The sequence below is a fragment of the Corythoichthys intestinalis genome, chromosome 18 (genome assembly GCF_030265065.1).
Source record: "Corythoichthys intestinalis isolate RoL2023-P3 chromosome 18, ASM3026506v1, whole genome shotgun sequence".
Taxonomy (NCBI): domain Eukaryota; kingdom Metazoa; phylum Chordata; class Actinopteri; order Syngnathiformes; family Syngnathidae; genus Corythoichthys; species Corythoichthys intestinalis.
The window spans coordinates 29,061,340-29,086,737 of NC_080412.1; the positions used below are offsets into that span (position 1 = coordinate 29,061,340).

General features: G+C 40.6%; 1 protein-coding gene across 4 annotated transcripts; it reads right to left on the bottom strand.

Moving 5' to 3' along the window:
- Positions 1-1,590: 1,590 nt before the first annotated feature.
- LOC130906126 (platelet-derived growth factor receptor beta-like) lies at positions 1,591-24,003 on the bottom strand. 4 transcript variants are annotated; one of them, XM_057820089.1, is made up of 29 exons: positions 23,423-24,003; positions 23,196-23,314; positions 23,048-23,108; positions 21,640-21,708; positions 21,463-21,557; positions 20,952-21,150; positions 20,621-20,887; positions 20,411-20,541; positions 20,257-20,338; positions 20,102-20,176; positions 19,851-20,040; positions 19,677-19,792; positions 19,509-19,620; positions 19,270-19,372; positions 19,092-19,200; positions 18,771-18,865; positions 18,579-18,711; positions 18,403-18,507; positions 18,001-18,105; positions 17,817-17,919; positions 17,548-17,624; positions 11,596-11,711; positions 11,397-11,519; positions 11,209-11,320; positions 11,048-11,147; positions 6,158-6,263; positions 5,980-6,082; positions 5,774-5,912; positions 1,591-1,737 (listed from the first exon to the last, which is right to left on the bottom strand). In XM_057820089.1, the coding sequence occupies exons 3-29, from the start codon at positions 23,055-23,057 to the stop codon at positions 1,668-1,670; spliced, it is 3,045 nt and encodes a 1,014-aa protein (XP_057676072.1). In that variant the 5' UTR covers positions 23,058-23,108; positions 23,196-23,314; positions 23,423-24,003; the 3' UTR covers positions 1,591-1,667. The 4 variants fall into 4 exon arrangements, with proteins under 4 accessions (XP_057676072.1, XP_057676073.1, XP_057676070.1 ...); XM_057820090.1 differs by having other exon boundaries at positions 6,049-6,082; positions 23,196-23,341; XM_057820087.1 differs by having other exon boundaries at positions 23,196-23,341.
- Positions 24,004-25,398: the final 1,395 nt, after the last annotated feature.

Here is a 25,398-nt window from a genome sequence, read left to right on the forward strand (position 1 = left end):
ATAATATCAAGTTAATATAAAAGAAATGACAGGCGTATGATAACATTGTCAATGTTACGACAAATACGTAACACTGTACAGTGGGGCAAAGAAGTATCTAATCAACTACTAATTGTGCAAGTTCTCCAACTTGAAAAGATTAGAGGCCTGTAATAGTCAACATGGGTAAACTCCAACCATGAGAGACAGAATGTGGAAAAACCCGAAAATCACATTGTTTGATTTTTAAAGAATTTATTTGCAAATCATGGTGGAAAATAAGTATTTGGTCAATACCAAAAGTTCATCTCAATACTTTGTTATGTACCCTTTGTTGGCAATAACAAAGGCCAAACGTTTTCTGTAACTCTTCACAAGCTTTACACACACTGTTGCTGGTATTTTGGCCCATTCCTCCATGCAGATCTCCTTTAGAGCAGTGATGTTTTGGGGCTGTCTGTTGGGCAACACAGACCTTATACTCCCTCCACAGATTTTCTATGGGGTTGAGATCTGGAGACTGGTTAGGCCACTCTAGGACCTTGAAATGCTTCTTACGAAGCCACTCCTTTGTTGTCCTGGCTGTGTGTTTGGGATCATTGTCATGCTGAAAGACCCAGCCACGTTTCATCTTCAATGCCCTTGCTGATGGAAGGAGATTTTCAGTCAAAATCTCTCAATACATGGCCCCATTCATTCTTTCCTTTACACAGATCAGTCGTCCTGGTCCCTTTGCAGAAAAACAGCCCCAAAGCATGATGTTTCCACCCCCATTGTCCACAGTGGGTATGGTGTTCTTCGGATGCAATTCAGTATTCTTTCTCCTCCAAACACGAGAACCTGTGTTTCTACCAAAAAGTTCTATTTTGCTTTCATCTGACCATTACACATTCTCTCAGTCCTCTTCTGGATCATCCAAATGTTCTGTAGCGAACCGCAGACGGGCCTGGACATGTACTTTCTTCAGCAGGGGGACACGTGTGGCAGTGCAGGATTTGAGTCCCTGGCGGCGCACTGTGTTACTGTGGTCCCAGCTCTCTGTAGGTCATTGACTAGGTCCCCCCGGGTGGTTCTGGGATTTTTGCTTACCGTTCTTGTTATCATTTTAACGCCACGGGGTGAGATCTTGCATGGGGCCCCAGATTGAGGGAGATTAACAGTGGTCTTGTATGTCTTCCATTTTCTAATAATTGCTCCCACAGTTAATTTCTTTACACCAAGCATTTTACCTATTGCAGATTCGGTCTTCCCAACCTGGTGCAGGTCTACAATTTTGTCTCTGCTGTCCTTCGACAGCTCTTTGGTCTTGGCCACAGTGGAGTTTGGAGTGTGACTGACTGAGATTGTGGACAGGTGTCTTTTATACCGATAATGAGTTAAAACAGGAGCCATTAATACAGGTAACGAGTGGAGCCTCGTTAGAAGAAGTTAGACCTCTTTGACAGCCAGATATTTTGCTTGTTTGTATGTGACCAAATACTTATTTTCCACTCTAATTTGGAAATAAATTCTTTAAAAATCAAACAATGTGATTTTCTGTTTTTTTTTCCTCCACATTCTGTCTCTCATGGTTGAGGTTTACCCATGTTGACAATTACAGGCCTCGCTAATCTTTTCAAGTAGGAGAACTTGCACAATTGGTCTTTGACTAAATACTTATTTGCCCCACTGTATGTAGCAGAAGCTTCTTACATGCAGCTTTCCTCCTCCGTTTCACCTGACGATGTCACTTCCTGTGCGGGCGGCGACTCATCAGCTCTGAATAAGAAATACACCATGATTATTTAAATTGTCAATGTCATTAATTTACCATCACATCATTCATATTCATTATCGTCATTAACAGGTGAGAACAAGGCTCATGATAACGATGAGCTCACAATATGGCGACACAGCATCTAGCGAAACACGGGTCAGGAAATAAACCTACAATATTGTGCGATACGGCTATTAAAGAGAAGAACATGCTATTTTTCTAAATAGAACAGTAAACATTTATTTTTTTTGCACTGCTTCCTCACAGACTTGGAGAATATTTCATTTTTGTAAATCAATACAGCAATACGATACTATTTCAGCTTTGACAATAGATGTCTGCCAACGATAGACTGATTTATTTAAATTGGGAGGACTGGCTTTGAATGCTCATTTTTGAGTGCCATTGATGGTGCTAGACTGGGAGGGGTATTTATAAAGGTACACGAAAATACCCTGGACTCATTTATCCATTCACTTGGCTGACATTATGACATGTGATCAGCAGAGATGGTTAGCTCTGATTGGTTCAAATGTGCATGTTTTATGGAACAGCAAAAAAAAAAAAGAAAAGCTTGTTGAACTGATACGACAAATAAAGGGCAATGCAACATAAAATGGATCAAATCTTTAAGAGCAGCGAAAGAATTGAGGAGGCTTATTTATCATATTTAGTTTTATTTGCTCTGACGGGGAGGTTCAGAAGGGTTAGGGTTACATCTTAGCTGTCAATATGCACTTTGGACTTATATTTGTTCTTTTATGTTAGGCTACTTATTCATTTCTTTATGATTTAAAAAAAAATGTTTGCGCGATCTTCAAAATATATTCCATTTTACTCTGCATAATAAGTCATTTGTACTTATTTTTCTGAAAGTATGTTACTTATATGTTTATTATTTAAAAAAAGTTAGTGTTTACATTAACTTCATTTTTAATATACACCCTATGTTTTTAAGTAGTTAAAATTGAGATTTGGCATTTAGTATGTATGTGAGGAAATAAGGGAAAATAAAAATTAGGACGTAGAGGTTGGGGTTACTGCTGTTTTTGTAAACTTTTATTTTGCAAATCATTGAAAAAATACAATTTTGAATGAAAAATAAATAAAATTTCTGGCTCCGTGGCGACCTTCACGTCAGGGAGTTCCGGCAAAAAATTCTAGCCACTTTCATCCCTGCTGATAATCACTTAGGACATCTGGACGCTGTGCTACTACCTAATTTGACGTGATGCAAGTTAAACGCGAGACACCATTTTAGTGGTGCAACGGTTGTTTACTATTATATATAATTTTTTTTAATGCATATGCTCTTATATGTATTATAACTCCAGTTTTTGGTCAGCTATTTAATGGGTATCTTTATATACTTTTATATGGGAGTTAGAGGGGTGGATTAAGGTAGTATTAGACATGGAAGTACTTAAATTAGATGGTGTAGGTGTGCTGCACGTTTTCGCAGCTAGGGTTTTTTTGGGTGGGACGTTTTTTCTAACTGCCAATATTAATAGACCAAACGTTACACTTCGCCTGATTTTGTTATCATTGTCACCTCTATCCTCTCATCTTTTACCTTCTGCAGGCTGGAACAATATACCAAATCTGACTGAAAGAAATAATTTTGTGTTTATTTTTTCATACCTAACAATGCTGTTATGATTAACACAATTAATATTGTTACATGGAATGTGAAAGGTATGAACCAGCCTGTTAAAAGGAAGGAAGCCCTCACACATCTTAGAAACTTACACGCTGATATAGCATTTAATCAATAGACTCATCTTAAAGCAGAAATGTGAAGTAATTTCATAACATGTCAAATAGGGTCACAATTAAAGTAATTAAACATTGTCCAACAAATAAAGCATAAAAAAAATACTTTATATGTTGTATATTTGACAATCGCGTTTCCGAAGTTCGAGCCTGAAAGGGGACGAACCCGGAAGTGATATGTCACACCGGGAACAGGGATGGCAGCTCCATACTTACGGCCGCCATACAAAGCCCTTCAAACAATGATTCAAACAGCAATAGATCGAGCGCAAGGGAGGAGATCCAAGTTTTTGAAGAGTTGGAGGAAGAAGAGGAGGTTGGAATTTTATGTTGGACCTAACATGTATTGGCCAGATGCTAATCAGGATGCAAACAATGTGCCTAGCCCTAGACTATCTGACATGGAATGGATACAAGACCCATCGAGATTACAAGATAGGTAAGATATAGGCTGTTATTATTTTCATGATTTGAAGATGCAGGCATTTGCAAATAATTTTGTTTTTGTCTATCTGATAACATTGTTAAAAAAAATAATCAGACTTCATGTTCATTTTGCCAGATCCAGCAGCTCTCGTGCATATAAAATAATAATATAAAAACGTTGGGGGGAAAGAAGGAGATGAGTCATTGATGGCTTTCTCCACTTTATTGTGGCAACAATAAGAAAACAAAATAATAGCGGACTGCCGCCATATTCGACCGCGAAGTTTTGCTTCTCGCTGATCTCCTCCTCGCCTCCTACTACTCCAGCGTCTCTTAAACGGATCGTGCATAGTGTCTTGTTATGAGCTTTTTGTTTACAAATGTATCGAACACGACATGCTGACAACTTTGTTTCTTTATTAACACATGGAGCTAACAGTACAACACAGCTCGGGGCTTTTGGGAGGAAGTGGCGTCTAATGGCGTGAGGAAATGTAGTTTTTTCACAAAAGCGAACAGATTACAAAGCACCACTTTAGTGTTGTCCCGAGACTACATTTCCCATGATTCACTGCTTGACCTGCGCGCTCGCTGATTCGCTACCAGACATTAAAAGCAACACGCTTGTTGTTGTCACCTGTCAGCGGCTCTCGTACATAAAACACAAACTAGAAGGCTATCAAGCGATCACTGTGAAAGAAACGCCGATGCAAATGCAATGCAATGCTTGAAGCATGAAGCTGGAAATACACAATACAAATACAAATAAATGTGCACAAACTCACCGGCGGTGTGTGTCTCTTACGGCAACGTGATCGTGAATTACCGCGACGCCGACCCACTTATATGCTCATCCACACCCCTTTCCCGATTGACAGTGGATTAACCCTTTCGGACAAGATCGTAGATGACGCACAATTTAAACACGCTTAACCTAGCGAACACAACAACTATGATTGGGGATTGCCACGAGTTAACTTTCGGCTAACGTCGCTAGCTTATACTGTTCATTCCACAACAGTTGGCAGCTCTGCTTTGACAAAGTCATCAGTCATCCATCCAAAAATCACACTTACGTTTTGGCAAATCCTTGATCATAAGCAGACCGGTTAAGGAAGCAGGCATCTTCGAAGTGTTTGCAGCAGAGAACACTACTCGATGATGGCGTGAAATTCATTCGCTTCATGCGAACGAAAGATGTCCATTTACGTGCCCTGCTATCCTTTGGCCACTCATACAACTTTTCGTTTGAGTGAGAACAAAACATTGCCACACACCGCCGTGGCATCTTACCGAGAAGCAAAGCAACAAACAATACTGTTCTATGGCGGACTTCCCTCGCACTTCCCGGTGTGACGTAATTTCCGAAGATTGCCGAAGAAAAGCATTTTCGTTGTCAAGGGCGTTGCTATGGGTTAAACAAAGAATCTGGAAGGGTTGCGTTAAAAAGAATAACGAAAGTATGCTTATAATTGTTTAGCCATTGATATTATTCAAAAACATGGTTGGCCAACCTTACTTCACATTTCCGCTTTAAGATTCTCGATAATGTCCGATTGTAGTGTGGATGGGTGGGTCAAATATTCCATTCAACCTTTCAGGGTAAGGCTAGGGGTGTTGCCATTTTAGTAAATAAAAAAAATGTCCTTCACACCTCTTACAACAATAACCGACTCAAATGGCCGATATGTTATCGTCACTGGAAAACTTTATAACAATATTAATAATACTAAGTAATAATAAGTAATACTTGCAAACATACATGCCCCGAATTCTGATGACCCTTAATTTTTCGTACGGATCCCAATGAGTCATTAATCATCATCTTCATCCATTTACCTGACTGCGTCCAGCGCAGTGTCACCACCGTTGCTTGCCATCACGCTGACAGGAAGAATGTATTCGCCATGGGAAGGTCCTGCCTCCTCCAACCCTGCCTCTAACAGGTGAACAGTCGCCTCAGGAGCGGGACTTGTACCTAGAAACAAGGATTTACATCATGGGATAAGACAGCACCTTTAGAAAATCAGGCGATGGAGTTTCACCATTCCGGTCGCTCGCCATACTGGCGGCCGCGGACATTATTCGGGATCGGACGACGGCTGGGTGGTCACCTGACAGGAAGCTGTCAGTCAGCCTGGTGTATGTCTGTGTGAAAGAAGGGGAGACTGTTAAAGTTGAGGCGCTTTTAAGAGACGTCGTGGATTTGTAGGGGGTCTTTACTTTTCTGCATTCGTCCGGCAACATGGCGTCCAGGGACACCACCAAGGACGAGAACGATGGCCTTGAACCGGAATGTTCGTTCCAACATGTTTGCATCACGTCGTAACTAAACACACATAAAACATGTCATTTCACATGTATCATGTTTCAAAAATGTAATTTCATGTTGCTCTCAGATGCCATACCTGTTGACTCATTCTGTGAGGTCATACATGTTCTGATTTCAGACATACTGCTATTTCTCATTATGTTGGCATACACATAGTCATGCTAAATGTTGTATGCCAGACATCCTGCAGTGTTGTTTTAGGCAGCCCTTTAAATTTTCGTCTTATTCTTTTGGACGATAATACTTTTTAGTCTTAGTCAAGGGCGTAGGTTTGAATAGGGACGGTAGGGACATAACACTACCAACTTTTCAGGATGCTCAAATTGTCCCCACCAACTTTTAAGCAACCTCATTTGTATTTTATAAGTTCCGTTATATAGGTAATTTAAAATGCCTTCCCATATGTTGTAAGGATACAATTGATTATTAAGTGAATTATTTTCATTATGTTCAGACTTATATTTACCCCTTTTTCACTTGCTGAATGTGCTCGTCCATTTTCCCGTCTCAAACTCACGTTTGATTGGCTGATGACTCGACCCCCCCCCCACCCACACACACACACTGACCCGACGAAAATACAACACGTCACGAAAATACAACACGTCGTCAACATCCAGCCTCATCCTCCCCCTTCAAAGAGGAGGGATATAAAGAAGTGTTTTTTTCCCAGTCAGCAGCAGCCACTATAAGTAATGTAAAAAGACATCAATGTTATGGAGGTGGGGAACACACCACTAATTTTGCTACTGAAATTTTGCTACAACCTACATCATTTTGCATAACATTAAACTGTGTGAATTTGCTAACCTGCAAAACTCGAGTTGGAAGCTGCTTAGAGAGAAGTGCCCTCCACTTTTATATGTATTTTCTGCTGTTAACGTTAATTAAACTGTGAGAAATGTAGTGAACCGAAGTTTACCCCCTTCTACCCAATTTTGATTTTGTTTTGCTTATGCGGTCTTAAGCAACACTTGGTAACTTTTCAGTTTTGGTCGATTTTAGCAACGCTCGTTGACAAAAACAGTAGTTTTTTTGAAGACTGCGTTTCCAATGAGGACCAGCGCATGAGCGCATAGTGTTTTCCTATGATGGGCGTAACAGAAAATAATTGAGAAGCACTGGTATAACTCAATACGGATTTATTTTGCAATGATCAGTTAGCCTATCAATTAATTAGGTTCCTATTCGTGAGAAATGTAGCCCTGACCCCCGTTTACCCTATCTGTTTGGTGTTATTAATGTCACATCCCCAGCAAAAAGTGTACATGCATGTTATGCTGTTATATCGTCCCTACCAATGTTGAGCCCAAACCTGCACCCTTGGTCTTAGTCATATTTTAGTCATCTCAAAATGTGTTTGTCTTCATCTGGTTTTAGTCGACATTTACAAAAAAAAAAATTCGCCCGTAAAATTTAAAAATTTTATTCCAAAAATAAATAAAGCAAGGTTTCCAACTATTTCGAATGAACATTGACAGACGAGCACATATTGTAGCATCTACAAGGACAACACCAATTTGGTGATAATAGACACTCAGCAGTAAAAGAGTACATTATTTTCAATTAATTGTACTCACCTGGACGCCACGAACTGTGTGTAAAAAAAGTTGCCCGAGAGTTTAAGAGGACGCTAATGTGAACGCGGATGCTATGCTAATGCTATGAGTTACATTTAGTGTGTGATGATTACTCAGGACAGACCTTTAAATGTTAAAGCACATTGCATATTCACTCTGGCCAAGAAAAGACAAAAAATGTTACTGTGTGTGCAAGCCTTGGGAGTGGAGAGGACACTGCACTGGTGAGTGGGGGGGCAGCACGTCACACAAGTGACACAACAAGACACTGTTACGATGCACATGTGACAGAAACTATTGCACATTTTTCGTCTTGTCAGACAAAAATTGACATGAGGCTCGTTATTTTTCAGCCTCCCAAAACACGTTTAACTCATTATCGTCTCGTCATCCTCATGAAAAAAGTATTCGTTGACGAAATATTTTCGTTATCGCCATCGTTGATGAACACCACACTGATGCTGCCATACACGTTCCTGTTTATGTCTAGCATATATAATGTATTAAGTTAGACTGTCATAGTTGATGTCATGCCATACTATGTACCGTGATTTTCAGACTATAAACCACTACTTTTTTCCCTCATTTTGAATCCTGCGGATTATAGTCCAGTGCGACTTATTGATTTATTTGGGTTAATAGGTAACACTTTATTTGACAGCGGCGTCATAAGACTGCCATCGGACCGTCATACTTATGACACCATCATGGACATTAATTAATGCTTATGACAGATTTCATCAAGTGCCATCCGGCAAATTATGTCACTAACTCTATGTCCAGCTCGGATCTTTTACATCCATTCAAAAGTGAGATAATAGGCATTCATTAATGCTCATGGCAGTGTCATTTCATTATAATGATGGTCTTATGACAGTCTTATAGTGCTACTGTCAAATAAAGTATTAACAAATACCATTACTAGCAATTAATGAAACGACTGGAACGGTAACTGAAGAACTAATTAGCACAGAACATGAATTTTGATTATCTGCAGTGCTGTAATGCATGCTAGGAGGCATGTTAGATGACAACAGTATTGACAGCAGGTGGCAGCAAAGGTTGACTGTCTCCCCCAAGGGAGCAGTCATGGCCAAATGAAGCTTTTTTGAAGCAATGAAAGTTTGCAGCCGATTGGTTGAAAGCTTCATGGTGGGTCATGTGGTGTTATAACAGTCTTGTAATGCCGCTGTCGAATAAAGTGTTACTGGTTAATATCTTTTGGTGTAAATATCCCATAATACAGTGAGGACAGCTGCAGTTTATAGTCCAGTGCGGCCAATCTATGAACAAATGCAGTTTCCATGTCAAATTTGGTGGGTGGCGGCTTGTAGTCAGGCGTGCCTTATAGTCCAAAAATTACTGTAGATGTACATGCGGTCATGTGTCATATGTGTTGTACACATGTTGTATTTTCGGAACAATTTGTCATAAACGTCACAAGCAATGTTATAATTGTTTCATACTGTTTTCCATGCTGTCATACTTACCATTTATACATGCTGTCAAGTAGTATTTCACGGATACCAATACTAGTATCGCTATCGTTACCGATACGGCACCAAAGTGACATCATCACCATCAAGGAGTACCAAGAAATAATGTGCCGATGCTTTAAAGTACATTTTGATGTCTATTTTCCAGTTGTGTGGTGTTCAATTCTCATTGTCCTGTGAATTTGAATGAGTTTATCATTAATAAACGTCCAATCCATTTGAAGTGGGAAGGTGACGATGAACAAACATTCATTCCCCCTTCTACTTAAAATGGATTGAACGTCTATTAACACCAATGCCAGCCAATGAGTTAATGCAGTGTCAGGCCAATTCATGGTAGCATTTACTTTACATCTAAGTGAGTATGCAGTACTTTAGTACTAAAAATGACGTTGTATCGGTAAAGTATCGGCATCAGCCGATACCACATACAGTGGGGCAAATAAGTATTTAGTCAACCACTAATTGTGCAAGTTCTTCTACTTGAAAATATTAGAGAGGCCTGTAACTTTCAACATGGGTAAACCTCAACCATGAGAGACATAATGTGGGGAAAAAAAAAGAAAATCACATTGTTTGATTTTTAAAGAATTTATTTGCAAATCATGGTGGAAAATAAGTATTTGGTCAATACCACAAGTTCATCTCAATACTTTGTTATGTACCCTTTGTTGGCAATAACGGAGGCCAAACATTTTCTGTAACTATTCACAAGCTTTTCACACACTGTTGCTGGTATTTTGGCCCATTCATCCATGCAGATCTCCATCTGATCATCCAAATGCTCTCTAGCGAACCGCAGACGGGCCTGGATGTGTACTTTCTTCAGCAGGGGGACACGTCTGGCAGTGCAGGATTTGAGTCCCTGGCGGCGCAGTGTGTTACTGATAGTAACCTTTGTTACTGTGGTCCCAGCTCTCTGTAGGTCATTCACTAGGTACCCCCGTGTGGTTCTGGGATTTTTGCTCACTGTTCTTGTTATCATTTCGACGCCACAGGGTGATATCTTGCATGGAGCCCCAGATCGGGGGAGATTATCAGTGGTCTTGTATGTCTTCCATTTTCTAATAATTGCTCCCACAGTTGATTTCTATACACCAAGCGTTTTACCTATTGCAGATTCAGTCTTCCCTGCCTGGTGCAGGTCTACAATGTTGTCTCTGGTGTCCTTCGACAGCTCTTTGGTCTTGGCCATAGTGGAGTTTAGAGTGTGACTGACTGAGTTGCGGACAGGTGTCTTTTATACCGATAATGAGTTAAAACAGGTGCCATATATACAGGTAACAAGTGGAGCCTCGTTAGACCTCGTTAAAAGAAGTTCGACCTTAGTGACAGCCAGAAATCTTGCTTGTTTGTAGGTGACCAAATACTTATTTTCCATTCTAATTTGGAAATAAATTCTTTAAAAATCAAACGATGTGATTTTCTGTTTTTTTACCACATTCTGTCTCTCATGGTTGAGGTTTACCCGTGTTGACAATGACAGGCCTCTCTAATCTTTTCAAGTAGGACAACTTGCACAATTGGTGGTTGACTAAATACTTATTTGCCCCACTGTAGGAATCGTATCGAGAGCTAAAAAATGGTATCGGCGTAACACTACTGTGTAGTCGTGTAGCCTTATTATGGTATGTTGTCATGTCTAATCATTTTTTCATACATCTTGTTATATCATGAAATCATTTGACGTTACGTATAGTCCTACATGTTGGAGTTGGCGTGTTGTGGCCGCATCAAGCGATGACCTCTCTTCAGTGCAGCATAGAATTGGTGTGTCATGGGGAGCTCCGAGTATGGACTCTCACCTGCAAGAAAACGTGACCTATGATGTGTCACAGCATGTCCTAATGTGTCTTATCATCTTACCCAAAGAGAAGATCTCCCAAAGAAGAACTCCATAGGACCAGACATCGCTTTGGGAGGAGTAAACACTTTGGAAAATACTCTCCGGGGACATCCACTTAAGTGGCAGCAATGCCTATTGGAGGAAGAAATAATACGTCACACCACTGACACGCCACAAGCAACGTCACAGGCTGTCATTTCACACTGACATGTCCTCGGGCCACGTAGTCCTGATCTTTGAGAAGATCTCGAGCCAGGCCAAAGTCGCCCACCTTCACCAGCCGCTCCTCACACACCAGAACGTTCCGAGCCGCCAAGTCTCTGTGGACGCACTGCAAGACATGACATATGCTAACTTAATGCTCATCACCTGGTTACTTCATATTCTGTTAACTTGCGTGAACGTACATTGCGCGAAGACAGAAAATTCATGGCGTGGGCGACCTGGAAGGAGAAGCTGAGAAGGTCACTGACCTCCAAGATGGGAGAATTGCTCAGGAGAGGCAATGACTCGTCCTGATTGTCTGTAGATGAGCACACAAGTGTCGGTCAATACAGTGCCAAGTATGATTACTGGGAAAGGTACATGCACATAAGCAGGAAGGATTAAGTATATACATAGGAATAATAAAATTGGTACTCGCACACAAGCAGGTAAATTAACAGGACAGGTTGTACTAGGGTACATGAACTTAAACATAGAAAAAATATATACTGTACACATAAGACTCTAAAGCAGAAAGAGATACAAGCAGGTACAATTATACACAGGTATAAACGTACACTGATTTATGCATGATGAAGTAGACACTAGTACTGGAAATTACTGTAATTTTCGGACTATGTAAATAGGTAACACTTTATTTGACAGTGGTGTCATAAGACTGTCATAGGACCATCATAATTATGACATGACACTATCATGGGCATTACTGAATGCTTATGACTGATGTCATTAAGTGTCATCTGACAAATTATGTCAGTAACTCCATTTGTGTCCAGCTTGGTTCTTTTAAATCTATTCAAAAGTGAGGTAATTTGCCTGATAACACTAAATGACATCTGTTATAAGCATTCATTAATGCTCATGACAGTTTCATGTCATGAATATGATTCTAATGACAGTCTTATGGTGCCACTATCACATAAAGTGTTACCAAATACCATAACTTGCAATTAATGAAACAACTGGAACAGTAACTGAAGAAATAATTAGCACACAAAATGAATTTTGATTGTTATTTACATCTATAGCGCTGCAATGCATGCTAGGAGGCATGTTGGACAACAACAGTGTTGACAGTAGGTGGCAGCAGAGGATGACTATCTCCCTCAAGGGAGCAGTGATGGCCTAATGAAGCTTCTTGAAACAATCTTTGCAGCCAATCGGTTCAAAGCTTCATTGTGGTTCGTTTAGTCTTAAAGTGTTACCGGTTAATATCTTTAGGTGTAAATATCCCATAATACAGTGAGGACAGCTGCGGCTTATAGTCCATTGCAGCTATCTATGAACAAATGCAGTTTTCATGAAAAATTTGGTGGGCGGCGACTTAGTCAGATGTGCCTCATAGTCAGGGGTGAAAGTGGCTAGAATTTCTTGCCGGAACTCCCTGACATAAAGGTCGCCACAGAGGCAGAAATTTTCTTTTTTTTTTTTTTTTTTTTTTTGGGGGGGGGGGGTCAATCCTCTTAAACTACTGAAATGCAAAGAAAACTGTTTTAGCACAGTTACTTCTATACCACATACAAAAACTGATTTTCATTCAAAATTGTATTTTTTTAATGATTTGCAAAATAAAAGTTAACAAAAACATCAATAACCACAACCTCCATCTCCTAATTTTTATTTTCCCTCATCTCCTCACATACTAAATGCCAAATCTCAATTTTACCTACTTAAGAAGATAGGATTTATATTGAAATTGAAGTTAATGTAAACATTTACTTCTTTTTTTATACCAAACATATAAGTAACATATATTCAGAAAAATAAGTACAAATGACTTATGTTATGCAAAGTGAAATGGAATATATTTTGAAGATAGCACAAACAGTGACCTTTTTAAATCATAATGAAATGTATGAGTAGCCTAACATAAATGAACAAATATAAGTCCAAAGTGGACATTGACAGCTAAGATGTTCTGAACGTCCCTATCAGAGCAAGTAAATGAAAAAATGCAAAAATATGATAAATAAGCCTCCTGAACTCTTGTTGCATTCCTTTTTTAAGTCGCCACAATTCAACCACCTTTTTTTTTTTTTTTTTGCTGTTCCAGAAAAAAATCCACCTTTGGACCAATCAGAGCTAACTATCTCTGCTGATCACATGTCAGTATGTCAGCCAATTGAATGGATAAATGAGTCCAGGCGTTTTGCCTTGCTGCGTGCATTCGCACATTGACGTGACTCATCATTGTCAGACTCAGATAACTGCAGCAGCTGGGGAAACCTCCATGCCGTCCATGGAATAAAATAAATAATGAATATTGGTGGAAACGGATTACGCTATACAAGCACTTTATTATGCTTGTTGTAAACACTTGTGTATGTAAATCTGATGTTGGTAGATTGTTTTCTTCTTGGAGGTGAAATGCATGTGTGGCAGCTTAGCATTTATTTATTTCTTTTTTTACATAGCATTTTGACGGTTGCTGTCATATTTTCGGAATCAAAGGACCGTCTACCGCAGGGGTCCCCAAACTTTTTCCTGTGAGGGCCACGTAACCCTTCCCATCTCTGATGAGGAGCCGGGGTCAGTTTGTAACAAAAAAAGTGACGATTGCAGGAGTGCCTAAATGTAAAAATGCATTGTTTTTCAGAAAGCCACAATCAAATAACCCTTTCTGGATTCTTCACGGAACCAAAGTAAATAAAATAAAAAATAATATAATATGATATATAATTAGGGCTGTCAAACGATTACAATTTTTAATCGAGTTAATCACAGCTTTAAAATTAATTAATTGTAATTAATCGCAATTCAAACATCTCTAAAATATGCCTTATTTTTCTGTAAATTATTGTTGGAATGGAAAGATAAGGCACAAGACGGATATATACATTCAACTTACTGTACATAAGTACTGTATTTGTTTATTATAACAATAAATCAACAAGATGGCATTAACATGAACATTCTGTTAAAGCGATCCATGGATAGAAAGACTTGTAGTTCTTAAAAGATAAATTTTAGTACAAGTTATAGAAATTTTATATTAAAACCCCTCTTAATGTTTTCATTTTAATAAAATTTGTAAAATTTTCAATCAAAAAAGTAACTCACCATTGTTGAGGTCAATAATTACACAATGCTCATGGTGCATAAAATCAGTCGCACCCAAGCGCCAGCAAAGGGAGACAAAAAAGAAAGTAACAAGTGGACATGACACTCTGCTGTCATTTTAATCTGTTTGAGCAGGGCACGTGCGTTAATTGCGTCAAATATTTTAACGTGATTAAAGAAAAAAATTAATTACCGCCCGTCAACGCGATAACTTTGACAGCCGTAAATATAATATAATATAATATAATTAGGGCTGTCAAAATTATCGCGTTAACGGGCGTTAATTAATTTTTAAAATTAATCACGTTAAAATATTTGACGCAATTAACGCAGATGACCCGCTCAGACAGATTTAAATGACAGTACAGTGAAAAGCTCACTTGTTGTGTTTTATGGAGTTTTGCCGCCCTCTGCTGGCACTTGGGTGCGACTGATTTTATAGGCTTCAGCACCCATGAGCATTGTATAGACCCTACCCACGTGACGTCACAACTCCGCCCTCCTGACTGGTGCCGCCCAATTGTCCGTCAACACATCGTGTTTACCTGTTACGGCTACGTACATTCCTCCTATTTACGGCGTGTTTTTCTGCTCGTTAACATTAATAATCAAAATGGTGAAGGCGTGTGTGGCTGTTGGTTGCACTAACAGAGAAGATGGAAGGAGAGACTTGAAGTTTTACCGTATTCCGAGGGATCCAAAGAGGAGAGCGAAATGGACGGCTGCAATTCGACGTGAAAACTGGGCACCAAAAAATCACCACAGACTATGTAGTAGTCATTTTATATCCGGTAAGATGCATTTCAGATATACTTAGAGGGTTTTGGGCTGACAAATAACCACAATTAAGATCATTGCTAGGCTAATCGCCGACAACATACACGTATGTATGTAGTGAGAGTGCTATCGCTAAACCATATAAACATTAAAAGCCTTAACTCCATTGACAAACGACATGAAATACATTAGACTTGACAGTGGATGTTAGCAATAACAAAAGATTTTGAATTGAAAATTTCGTAACTCACCTTTCCAAGCACAAGATAGATTCCTGCCGAATTTTCGTGGACGAGGACCTGTTTCACCCAACCAGCAACGAAGTATTTATAAGCCTCCAAGCTCTTGAAGTTTTTCAAATTTTCGTGAGAATAGGCTGATTTTGTGCGGACAAGATAATTGTAAATATCAGCGTAGCAGATGTCAGGCAGACAGGGCGAAGACAGTGGGTCGAAAAACATCGATTTGGGCATCAAATATGGATCTGGCGACTGTATAGAACGAAGCTTTTCCACATAACGCCTTTTATGCAACACATCCAGTGAGTTTACGGCATCAGAAAGCACCGGGTCTTCCATGAAATGCATTTTAAATTCCTCGATCAATTGAAACCAATGCTAATACAGAGACAAAATGACGGACAAGTGGGCGGAACCATACAGCGAGCACGTGGTTTTGTGACGTCGGTGGGTAGGGTCTATAAGTAATTATTGACATCAACAATGGCGGGCTACTAGTTTATTTTTTGATTGAAACTTTTACAAATTTTATTAAAACGAAAACATTAAGAGAGGTTTTAATATAACATTTCTATAACTTGTACTAACATTTTTCTTTTAAGAACTACAAGTCTTTCTATCCATGGATCGCTTTAACAGAATGTTAATAATGTTAATGCCATCTTGTTGATTTATTGTTATAATAAACAAATACAGTCCTTATGTACCGTGTTGAATGTATATATCCATCTTGTGTCTTATCTTTCCATTCCAACAATAATTTATAGAAAAATATGGCATATTTTATAGATGGTTTGAATTGCGATTAATTGCGATTAATTACGATTAATTAATTTTTAAACTGTAATTAACTCGATTAAAAATTGTAATCGTTTGACAGCCCTAAATATAATATAATTAGGGCTGTCAAAATTATCGCGTTAACGCGCGGTAATTAATTTTTTTAAATAATCACGTTAAAATATTTGACGCAATTAACGCATATGTCCCGCTCAGACAGTATTCTGCCTTTTGATAAGTTTTACAGCAAGGCTTTTTGTGCTAACAGCAAACTCTTGTGGTCGCTTTGCGACATGGTTTATTGTTGTCTTGCCAGTTCAATATGGCTGCAGGACGTCTCGAGCTGACGCCTACGTTGTAATGTTGTGCTTATATGATCCTTGGACAAGATTTGTCCGTAAGTATGGTTGTTGTAAATAATGCACATATTATGTTAGTAAGCGAAATGTTATACTTTTTGTATGAGACGCTTTTTGTTTATATTTTGTGAACCTGTATAGCGTGCTAAGCTAACGTTGTTGCTAATGCAATGCTTGTGTACTTTTTTTGGGTAGTTTTACGACGGTGTAAAGTGGGCATTTCACTCGACTGTCATTTAAATCTGTCTATGCTGTCCTCACTCCGAAGCGTCTACTTTTTCCAAAGCTAGACAGCTAGTGAACGACGCCTTAATAATCAGACTTCTTCCTTTTTCATCTGATTTATTAATAAAATGGCCTCAAACCATTGTCCTCTTTAGACCGTCGTAAAACTACAAAAAGTACACAAGCATTGCATTAGCAACATCGTTAGCTTAGCACGCGATACAGGTTCACTAAACATAAACAAAAAGCGTCTCATACAAAAAATATAACATAATATGTACATTCTTTACAACAACCACACTTACGGACAAATCTTGTCCAAGGATCATATAAGCACAACATTATCAGCCCGAGACGTCGTGCAGCCATAATGAACTGGCAAGAAAACAATAAACCATGTCGCAAAGCGACCACAAGAGTTCGCTGTTGGACAGCACAAAAACCTGTGCTGTAAAACTTACCAAAAGGCAGAATACTTTCTGAGCGGGACATGTGCGTTAATTGCGTCAAATATTTTAACGTGATTAATTTAAAAAATTAATTACCGCGCGTTAACGCGATAATTTTGACAGCCCTAGTTTAAACCCAAAAAAAGTATACAAGGACAGGAACACAAAAATGATACGCATGTAAGCAAGAGGAATTACACAAAAGTAGGTATAAACACAGGTGACTGACGACTTTCCTGTCTCACCTGACTCAGCGTAGTCCTTCCTGCTGGTGTCTCCCCCGTCCTGCTTGCTCATGTGCATGTAACCTCCATCTGCCTCTCTGAACGCACATATAACTTGAGTGTACACATGTATTTCCACGGTTTTTGTTTATGCTTTGTGTATGTGTGTACAGTTTGTATTTCAATGCGTGCATTCACTTCATAGTGTTTTTATGTGTGTTAGTGTATTCATGTTTGTCTTTGTGTTTCTTTTTGCTTGTGTGTATGTTTGTTGGTGTGTGTCTGTTTACCTCTTTGCATTAGCACTGCAGTTTCTAAAAGTTTGTTTGTGGCATCGCAGGTAGTTGGCCAAGTCACCGTGGCGACAGAACTCAGTGATGAGATAAACAGGACCTGAGGAGGCAGAGCGTAGCATGGGGTTGGCCAGCAGAGGGCGTTGTTGATTCCACTCGAATACTGGAATTTCACAGTCACCTCCCGTTGTGCATGCTCCCAGCAGGTTGACGATGTTGACATGAGGACCCAGATGGCACAAAACCTTCAACTCAGACAACAATGACTGACTTGCGCTGCTGTTGGCTGAACACGCACATATACATTACACATTAGAATACATACATGGACATAGAAAAAACAAGCTAGAGGCCATACAAACAAATCTACACATGAGCACATAGAGGAACATCCAGATAATCACACAGGAACTGATGATAGTTTACATTTTGATAAGAGATACATAAAGTTATCAGAATTTAAACTATAGCCATGAACAGCCCCATTCATATCTTGTCAAAGAAGAGAAACCTTGATGTTGATGCGGTATATACAGAAACACACAAGCGGGAAGACATGCACGGGACAGGAAGCGGTACACACATTTGAGCATTTTGACGGCAGCTCTGGTGGTTCTTCCGTCATGGAGCAGACCAGACACATCGGCTTCCACCACTCGACCGAAAGCTCCTGAGCCCAACACCTCGCCTGCAAACAAAACACGGCATCCAGTATCTTGGGCAGAGTACTAATACTGTAGTACATGAAAATTGCATTACCTAGTACTACACTGTCTCTTGGTACTTCCCAGGAGGTATTATAGGGCAGCTGGGCAGGGTCCAGGTAAGTGTACTCCAGGCCATCAGGACTTACAGAACTGATAAGCTTCCAGCGGACTTCATAGCGAGGTTTCTGAAGGATGAGAGTTCCTGTACTGCACTTACGAGTAATGCAAGAGTACTACAACTGACTTTTCTCCACAGGATGATGAGTATGACTAGGAAGATGAGGGCGATGATGACTAGAACCAGAACCAGCACCAACATGGCCACCTGAGACAAAAGAGCTGGACAGGAAGTGCTTCATCAACAGGATGTATTATATGGTGGTATAACGTCACATAATCATCCATCCATTATCCACTCATTATCCATCCATCAGATCATGCATTCACCTATCCATCTACCCAATCTAATCATCAATTCATTATCCATTTTGATAAATGGATCATCAATCAATCCTTCATCAATTGTTTATTTTCCACCCGATCATCCATCCATCCATCCGCTTACAAGTGGTCACCAGTCTAAGGTCCCTAGCTCTTCGCCCCACAGAGTTTGAGGCCTCACAACGAACTGCAGTCAAGGTCGTCGTGGTCTCCAGCATCAGCACACTGCGCACCTGCCAGATATTGATGATGTCATGGTCAACCAGTGGTGATGTCACATGAGTGATGATGTCAATGATTACCTGGGATAGGCCACTGTCCTCCAGGACAGTGATGTTCTCCTGCAGAACCACGCCCGCAGAAGCCACGGATTGCCTGGTCCAGCTACCCGTCCCATTAGTGCACCTGCACACAAACGCAAAACTTCATGTGAAGAACTAACACCACCTCCTGTGATCTCACATGACACTATTTGAATGCACCACAAAGTTGGCGGTCAGGTGGTTTTAGATTATGCTATACTAAAATAGGTTTTTCCTACCCATGTGCACTGTGACACGTAAACCAAGTGACAGAAGGGGGCGGTGCTCCTTCGCTGATGCACAATATAGATTGAGAGCTTGTTTCCATCAGCGAGGTGATCCTTGCGGGTGCTGCACAAATACCGTCAGCTGTCGTAACATCAATCAATGATGATTGTGCCTCTCACCTTTCACTTGCATGTAGAAGACAACCTCTTCCTGATCATCTTCATTGTACACTCTGGCCGTATAACTTCCTGTCTGCTCCAAGCGAACCCTCACCAAGGTCAGTGTACTGACGTATCTGCATCAGGAGGTTAGCATTTTTGTTTGCATCAGGCATAGCATCAGGGTTAGCATACCTGTCGGCTGTCACATGTGTTTTGGACATAGCAGTCGTTCCTGTAGCAACAACAATGCTGCTGTTGTCTTTGCGCCACTCAACAGTGGGTGAGGGGTAAGCATCCACCGCCACCCTCAGCACCACTGTGTGGCCAACTAATGTCATAATGTTGTTCTCATGGGTCGCACGCGCAGAAACGTAACCACGATCTGCGGAGGGAGAGTCCACATGTGAGTAAGTTTGTGTGTGAGTTTGTGTGGATGTGCTCACCTAGTATGGTCACTGTGATGTTTTTTTCTACCCGTCGTCCATGTAGTGTTTCCTGCACTGCGCACACGTACACCCCTACAGGAAGCATCCCCGAGATCTCAAAGTTACCGTGGAAACTATTTGTGTCGCCAATGATCGGTAGCATCAAGCCCTACCAGAGTCTGCCAGTGTCACCGAAGAGATGTTCACGAACGAACGGATTCGATTGGGCAGAAATTCTGTGAGTGGCTCGAATTCCTCAATGGACAAAGAAAAAATACAACATCACTTGTGTCTTTCAGTCAATCAAACTTTCATTTGAACCGTTACCTCTTTGCGGGGGAAGTTCCAGGTGAAGAAGACTAGGTCAGTGTCTTTAACGGTGCAGTTGATGATGAGCTGTTGTCCACGTGTCAACACACTGCTGGACGTAGTCAGTTCCACCTCCATGCCCCTGGCGACTGGAAAACATGAGTAGAATAGTGAGGCACACAGGTAATCCACAGAATGGTTATCTGACAGGCAAGTAACAAAACTCACCAACGATGCTGAAGACATAGTAAACCTGTGACTGCCTCATCTCAGAACTGTTGAAGGCTATGCACATGTATGAGGAGTCGTTCAGTCTTCCTGTGAAGCCGCGAGCCGGCTCGTACTTCAGTCCAGATACCAGAATTTTATTTCCATCCCCGCGTTCATACAGGCTGACATTCAGAAGAGGGTTAGACACCACGCAAGGGATGGTGTCCTCCTCCTTGTCCTTCATTACTACACCTGGACCGACTGGTACAAACCACTCATCTGGACCTGATGGGGTTTTAAAAATTCATGAGACGATGGGACACCCATCCGGCAAGGATCGAAAGTTCACCTTGTCCAGGTATGAATATGTCTATCTCTCTGATCTGATCGGAGGATTGCTCCTCACAAGCATATCTCCCAGAATTCCTCCAGGTGACATTAAAGAGCTGAAGGACGCTACGGGATCCCTGCTGCTCCACCACAACATTGCCGCCTTGAGACTCCTGCCATGGCAAGCGCCATGACACCTCACTCCAACCAGAACACACCTGAGAGACAGAAAAGTCACACCAAACACTTGAGAAGGATCAAGGCTGCAAGAGACACTGAGAGACCGACATGTACCACCAGAAATCTGAGAAAAAGACACACTGCACAAGCTATCCAAAGCACCGGAGAGAAAGTTAGCACAAGATGCCAGAGTGATAGAAGTAATCCCAGACAGAAATCAAGACACACACAAGTAGAAGTGATACCAGAGAAACTAACAAGTTGCAACAGACTTCTGAGTGAGATATGAATGCAGCACGAGACTCTAAATAAACAGACCGGTAGCATTTGACGGATAAAAGGTTACTGACCACAGTGAAGTTTGAGTCAGACTGCAGCAGAACCTGAGATGCAAGTGGAGTAAGCTCCAGATTAACGACCCCTTTTGGAAGAACCAGGAGCACACCTATATACAGACACAGATCATAATAAGTCCTTCCAGCCAATTGAGAAACATGACAGATGTTTTTTGCAACGTTATTTCTGACCCAACAGGATGCCCAGCAGCGTCAGACTTCCTAATTGTCCTCTGTTGGACACCAGCATGACTCCCAATTCTGTCCAAACACATCAGACTTCTTTTTTCACTTATTGTTCAATAGCTATGTCTGACATGTTGCTTACAGTTGGGCAAATAAGTATTTAGTCAACCACTAATTGTGCAAGTTCTCCCACTTGAAAATATTAGAGATTGTCAACGTGGGTAAACCTCAACAATGAGAGACAGAATATGAGGGGAAAAAAACAGAAAATCACATTGTTTGATTGTTAAAGAATTTATTTGCAAATCATGGTGGAAAATAAGTATTTAGTCTATACCAAAAGTTCATCTCAATACTTTGTTATGTACCCTTTGTTGGCAATAACAGGGGCCAAACATTTTCTGTAACTCTTGACAAGCTTTTCACACACTGTTGCTGGTATTTTGGCCCATTCCTCCATGCAGATCTCCTCTAGAGCAGTGATGTTTTGAGGCTGTCATTGGGCAACACGGACTTTCAATTCCCTCCGCAGATTTTCTATGGGGTTGAGACCTGGAGACTGGCTAGGCCATTCCAGGACCTTGAAATGCTTCTTACGAAGCCACTCCTTTGTTGCCCTGGCTGTGTGTTTGGGATCATTGTCATGCTGAAAGACCCAGCCACGTCTCATCTTCAATGCCCTTGCTGATGGAAGGAGATTTTCACTCAAAATGTCTCGATACATGGCCCCATTCATTCTTTCCTTTACACAGATCAGTCGTCCTGGTCCCTTTGCAGAAAAACAGCCCCAAAGCATGATGTTTCCACCCCCATGCTTCACAGTGGGTATGGTGCAATTCAGTATTCTTTTTCCTCCAAACAAGAGAACCTGTGTTTCTACCAAAAAGTTCTATTTTGGTTTCATCTGACCATAACACATTCTCCCAGTCATCTTCTGGATCATCCAAATGCTCTCTAGCGCAGACGGGCCTGGAAGTGTTCTTGAAAGTCCGTGTTGCCCAACGACAGCCTCAAAACATCACTCCTCTAGAGGAGATCTGCATGGAGGAATGGGCCAAAATACCAGCAACAGTGTGTGAAAAGCTTGTCAAGAGTTACAGAAAATGTTTGGCCTCTGTTATTGCCAACAAAGTGTACATAACAAAGTATTGAGACGAACTTTTGGCATAGACAAAATACTTATTTTCCATCATGATTTGCAAATAAATTCTTTAAAAATCAAACAATGTGATTTTCTGTTTTTTTTTTTTCCACATTCTGTCTCTCATGGTTGAGGTTTACCCATGTTGACAATTACAGGCCTCTCTTATATTTTCAAGTGGGAGAACTTGCACAATTAGTGGTTGACTAAATACTTATTTGCCCCACTGTATGTTTCACATCTGAAGTTGTGATGGTTGTCTGTGACACTCACCAGCAGACATCAGTTGGCCATATTAACTTTGCTGAGGATGAGTCGATGTAAAATGATCAACCTGTACAAATTTAGACACATTCACAAAATGTTAATTCAAATATGTCGCCAGAGGAATGAGAAGAACTCTGTGGAAACTATGGCTCACCCCAAGGAGGCGGAGTCAAATTTTGCCAAGTCAACACGTGTCTGCTAAAAGCATCAACAAACGTTCTCGTCCTTGCTCCTATGGAAACTCCACTGCTGATGATCATAATATTCAAGAATCTAGTTTTTAAAAAAAGTGTCGTCCATCTGACAAATAAAGTCAACGAGAAATAAAGCTTTCTCACCCGTACCCGAACCAGTAATATTAAAAGAAAGTTTTCTTCAAACCTTATCCTTCCTGGTCCCCCTTTTTGTCTCTTATTTTCCTCTTTTTCTGCGTCTCTTTCTCGCCACTTTTTCTTCCCGCTGCTGAGTGACTGGAAACAAACTGACTCACTGACTGAACAGGCGAGGGGAAAGAGAGACGGACAAATAGAGAGAGGGAGACGGACAGAGAGAGAAAGAGCGTCTGTTTTCAATCTGCATCTCTGCCAACCCCGACAGGAAGTCAACTGAGGTCCAACATACACTTATACACACATACACACACTGAGCAATAAAAGTGGGGAAAGTTTTGTTTTTTTTAGGTCTCAAAAAATTAGACATCAACTGTACTCCATCTATATCTATGTATTTACATTTAAAACACTGTTTATAGTTATATTCTAATGTTTTTCAATCAACAACGCAGATCTATTCCAACATGTTTTTCCATTTCATTCGTTTATTTCATGCCATGATTCCTTGTCAAGACAGCAAATATATACAGCTAATATAATCATGTAACAAAAAAAGAGCAGCAAAACTAAGTAACATTGCAACATCAACTACCTGCCTGAAAAGGGGTGGGAAGAAGAAATTATATTTAATCCCACCCCTATTCTCATCTAATTAAGAACAAAAAAAATCTTGCTACTTCCTTATAAAAATGTAGGCAACCAAAAAAATCAGTCCAAACAGTTTTGCACATATAAAGTGGGGCAAATAAGTATTTAGTCAACCACTAATTGTGCAAGGTCTCCCACTTGAAAATATTAGAGAGGCCTGTAAATGTCAACATGGGTAAACCTCCACCATGAGAGACAGAATGTGGGGAAAAAAAACAGAAAATCACATTGTTTGATTTTTAAAGTATTTATTTGCAAATCATGGTGGAAAATAAGTATTTGGTCAATACAAAAAAGTTCATCTCAATACTTATGTACGCTTTGTTGGCAATAACGGAGGCCAAACGTTTTCTGTAACTCTTCACAAGCTTTTCACACACTGTTGCTGGTATTTTGGCCCATTCCTCCATGCAGATCTCCTTTAGAGCAGTGATGTTTTGGGGCTGTCGTTGGGCAACACAGACTTTCAACTCCCTCCACAGTTTTCTACGGGGTTGAGATCTGGAGACTGGCTAGGCCACTCCAGGACCTTGAAATACTTCTTACGAAGCCACTCCTTTGTTGCCCTGGCCCTGGCATTGTCATGCTGAAAGACCCAGCCACGTCTCATCTTCAATGCCCTTGCTAATGGAAGGAGATTTTCACTATATCTCTCGATACATGGCTCCATTCCTTCTTTCCTTTACACAGATCGGTCATCCTGGTCCCTTTGCAGAAAAACAGCCCCAAAGCATGATGTTTCCACCCCCATGCTTCACAGTGGGTATGGTGTTCTTCGGATGCAATTCAGTATTCTTTCTCCTCCAATACGAGAACCTGTGTTTCTACCAAAAAGTTATATTATTACTATTTTGGTTTCATCTGACCATAACACATTCTCCCAGTCCTCTTCTGGATCATCCAAATGCTCTCTAGCGAACCGCAGACAGGCCTGGACGTGTACTAGCTTCACCAGGGGGACACATCTGGCGGCGCATTGTGTTACTCATAGTAGCCTTTGTTACTGTGGTCCTAGCTCTCTGTAGGTCATTCACTAGGTCCCCCCGTGCGGTTCTGGGATTTTTACTCACCGTTTTTGTTATCATTTTGACGCCATGGGGTGAGATCTCGCATGGAGTCCCAGACTGAGGGAGATTATCAGAGGTCTTGTATGTCTTCCATTTTCCAATAATTGCTCCCACAGTTGATTTCTTAACACCAAGCGTTTTACTTATTGCAGATTCAGTCTTCCCCAGCCAGGTGCAGGTCTACAATTTTGTCTCTGGTGTCCTTCGACAGCTCTTTGGTCTTGGACATAGTGGAGTTTGGAGTGTGACTGACTGAGCTTGTGGACAGATGTCTTTTATAAAAGATAATGAGTTAAAAATGGTGCCATTA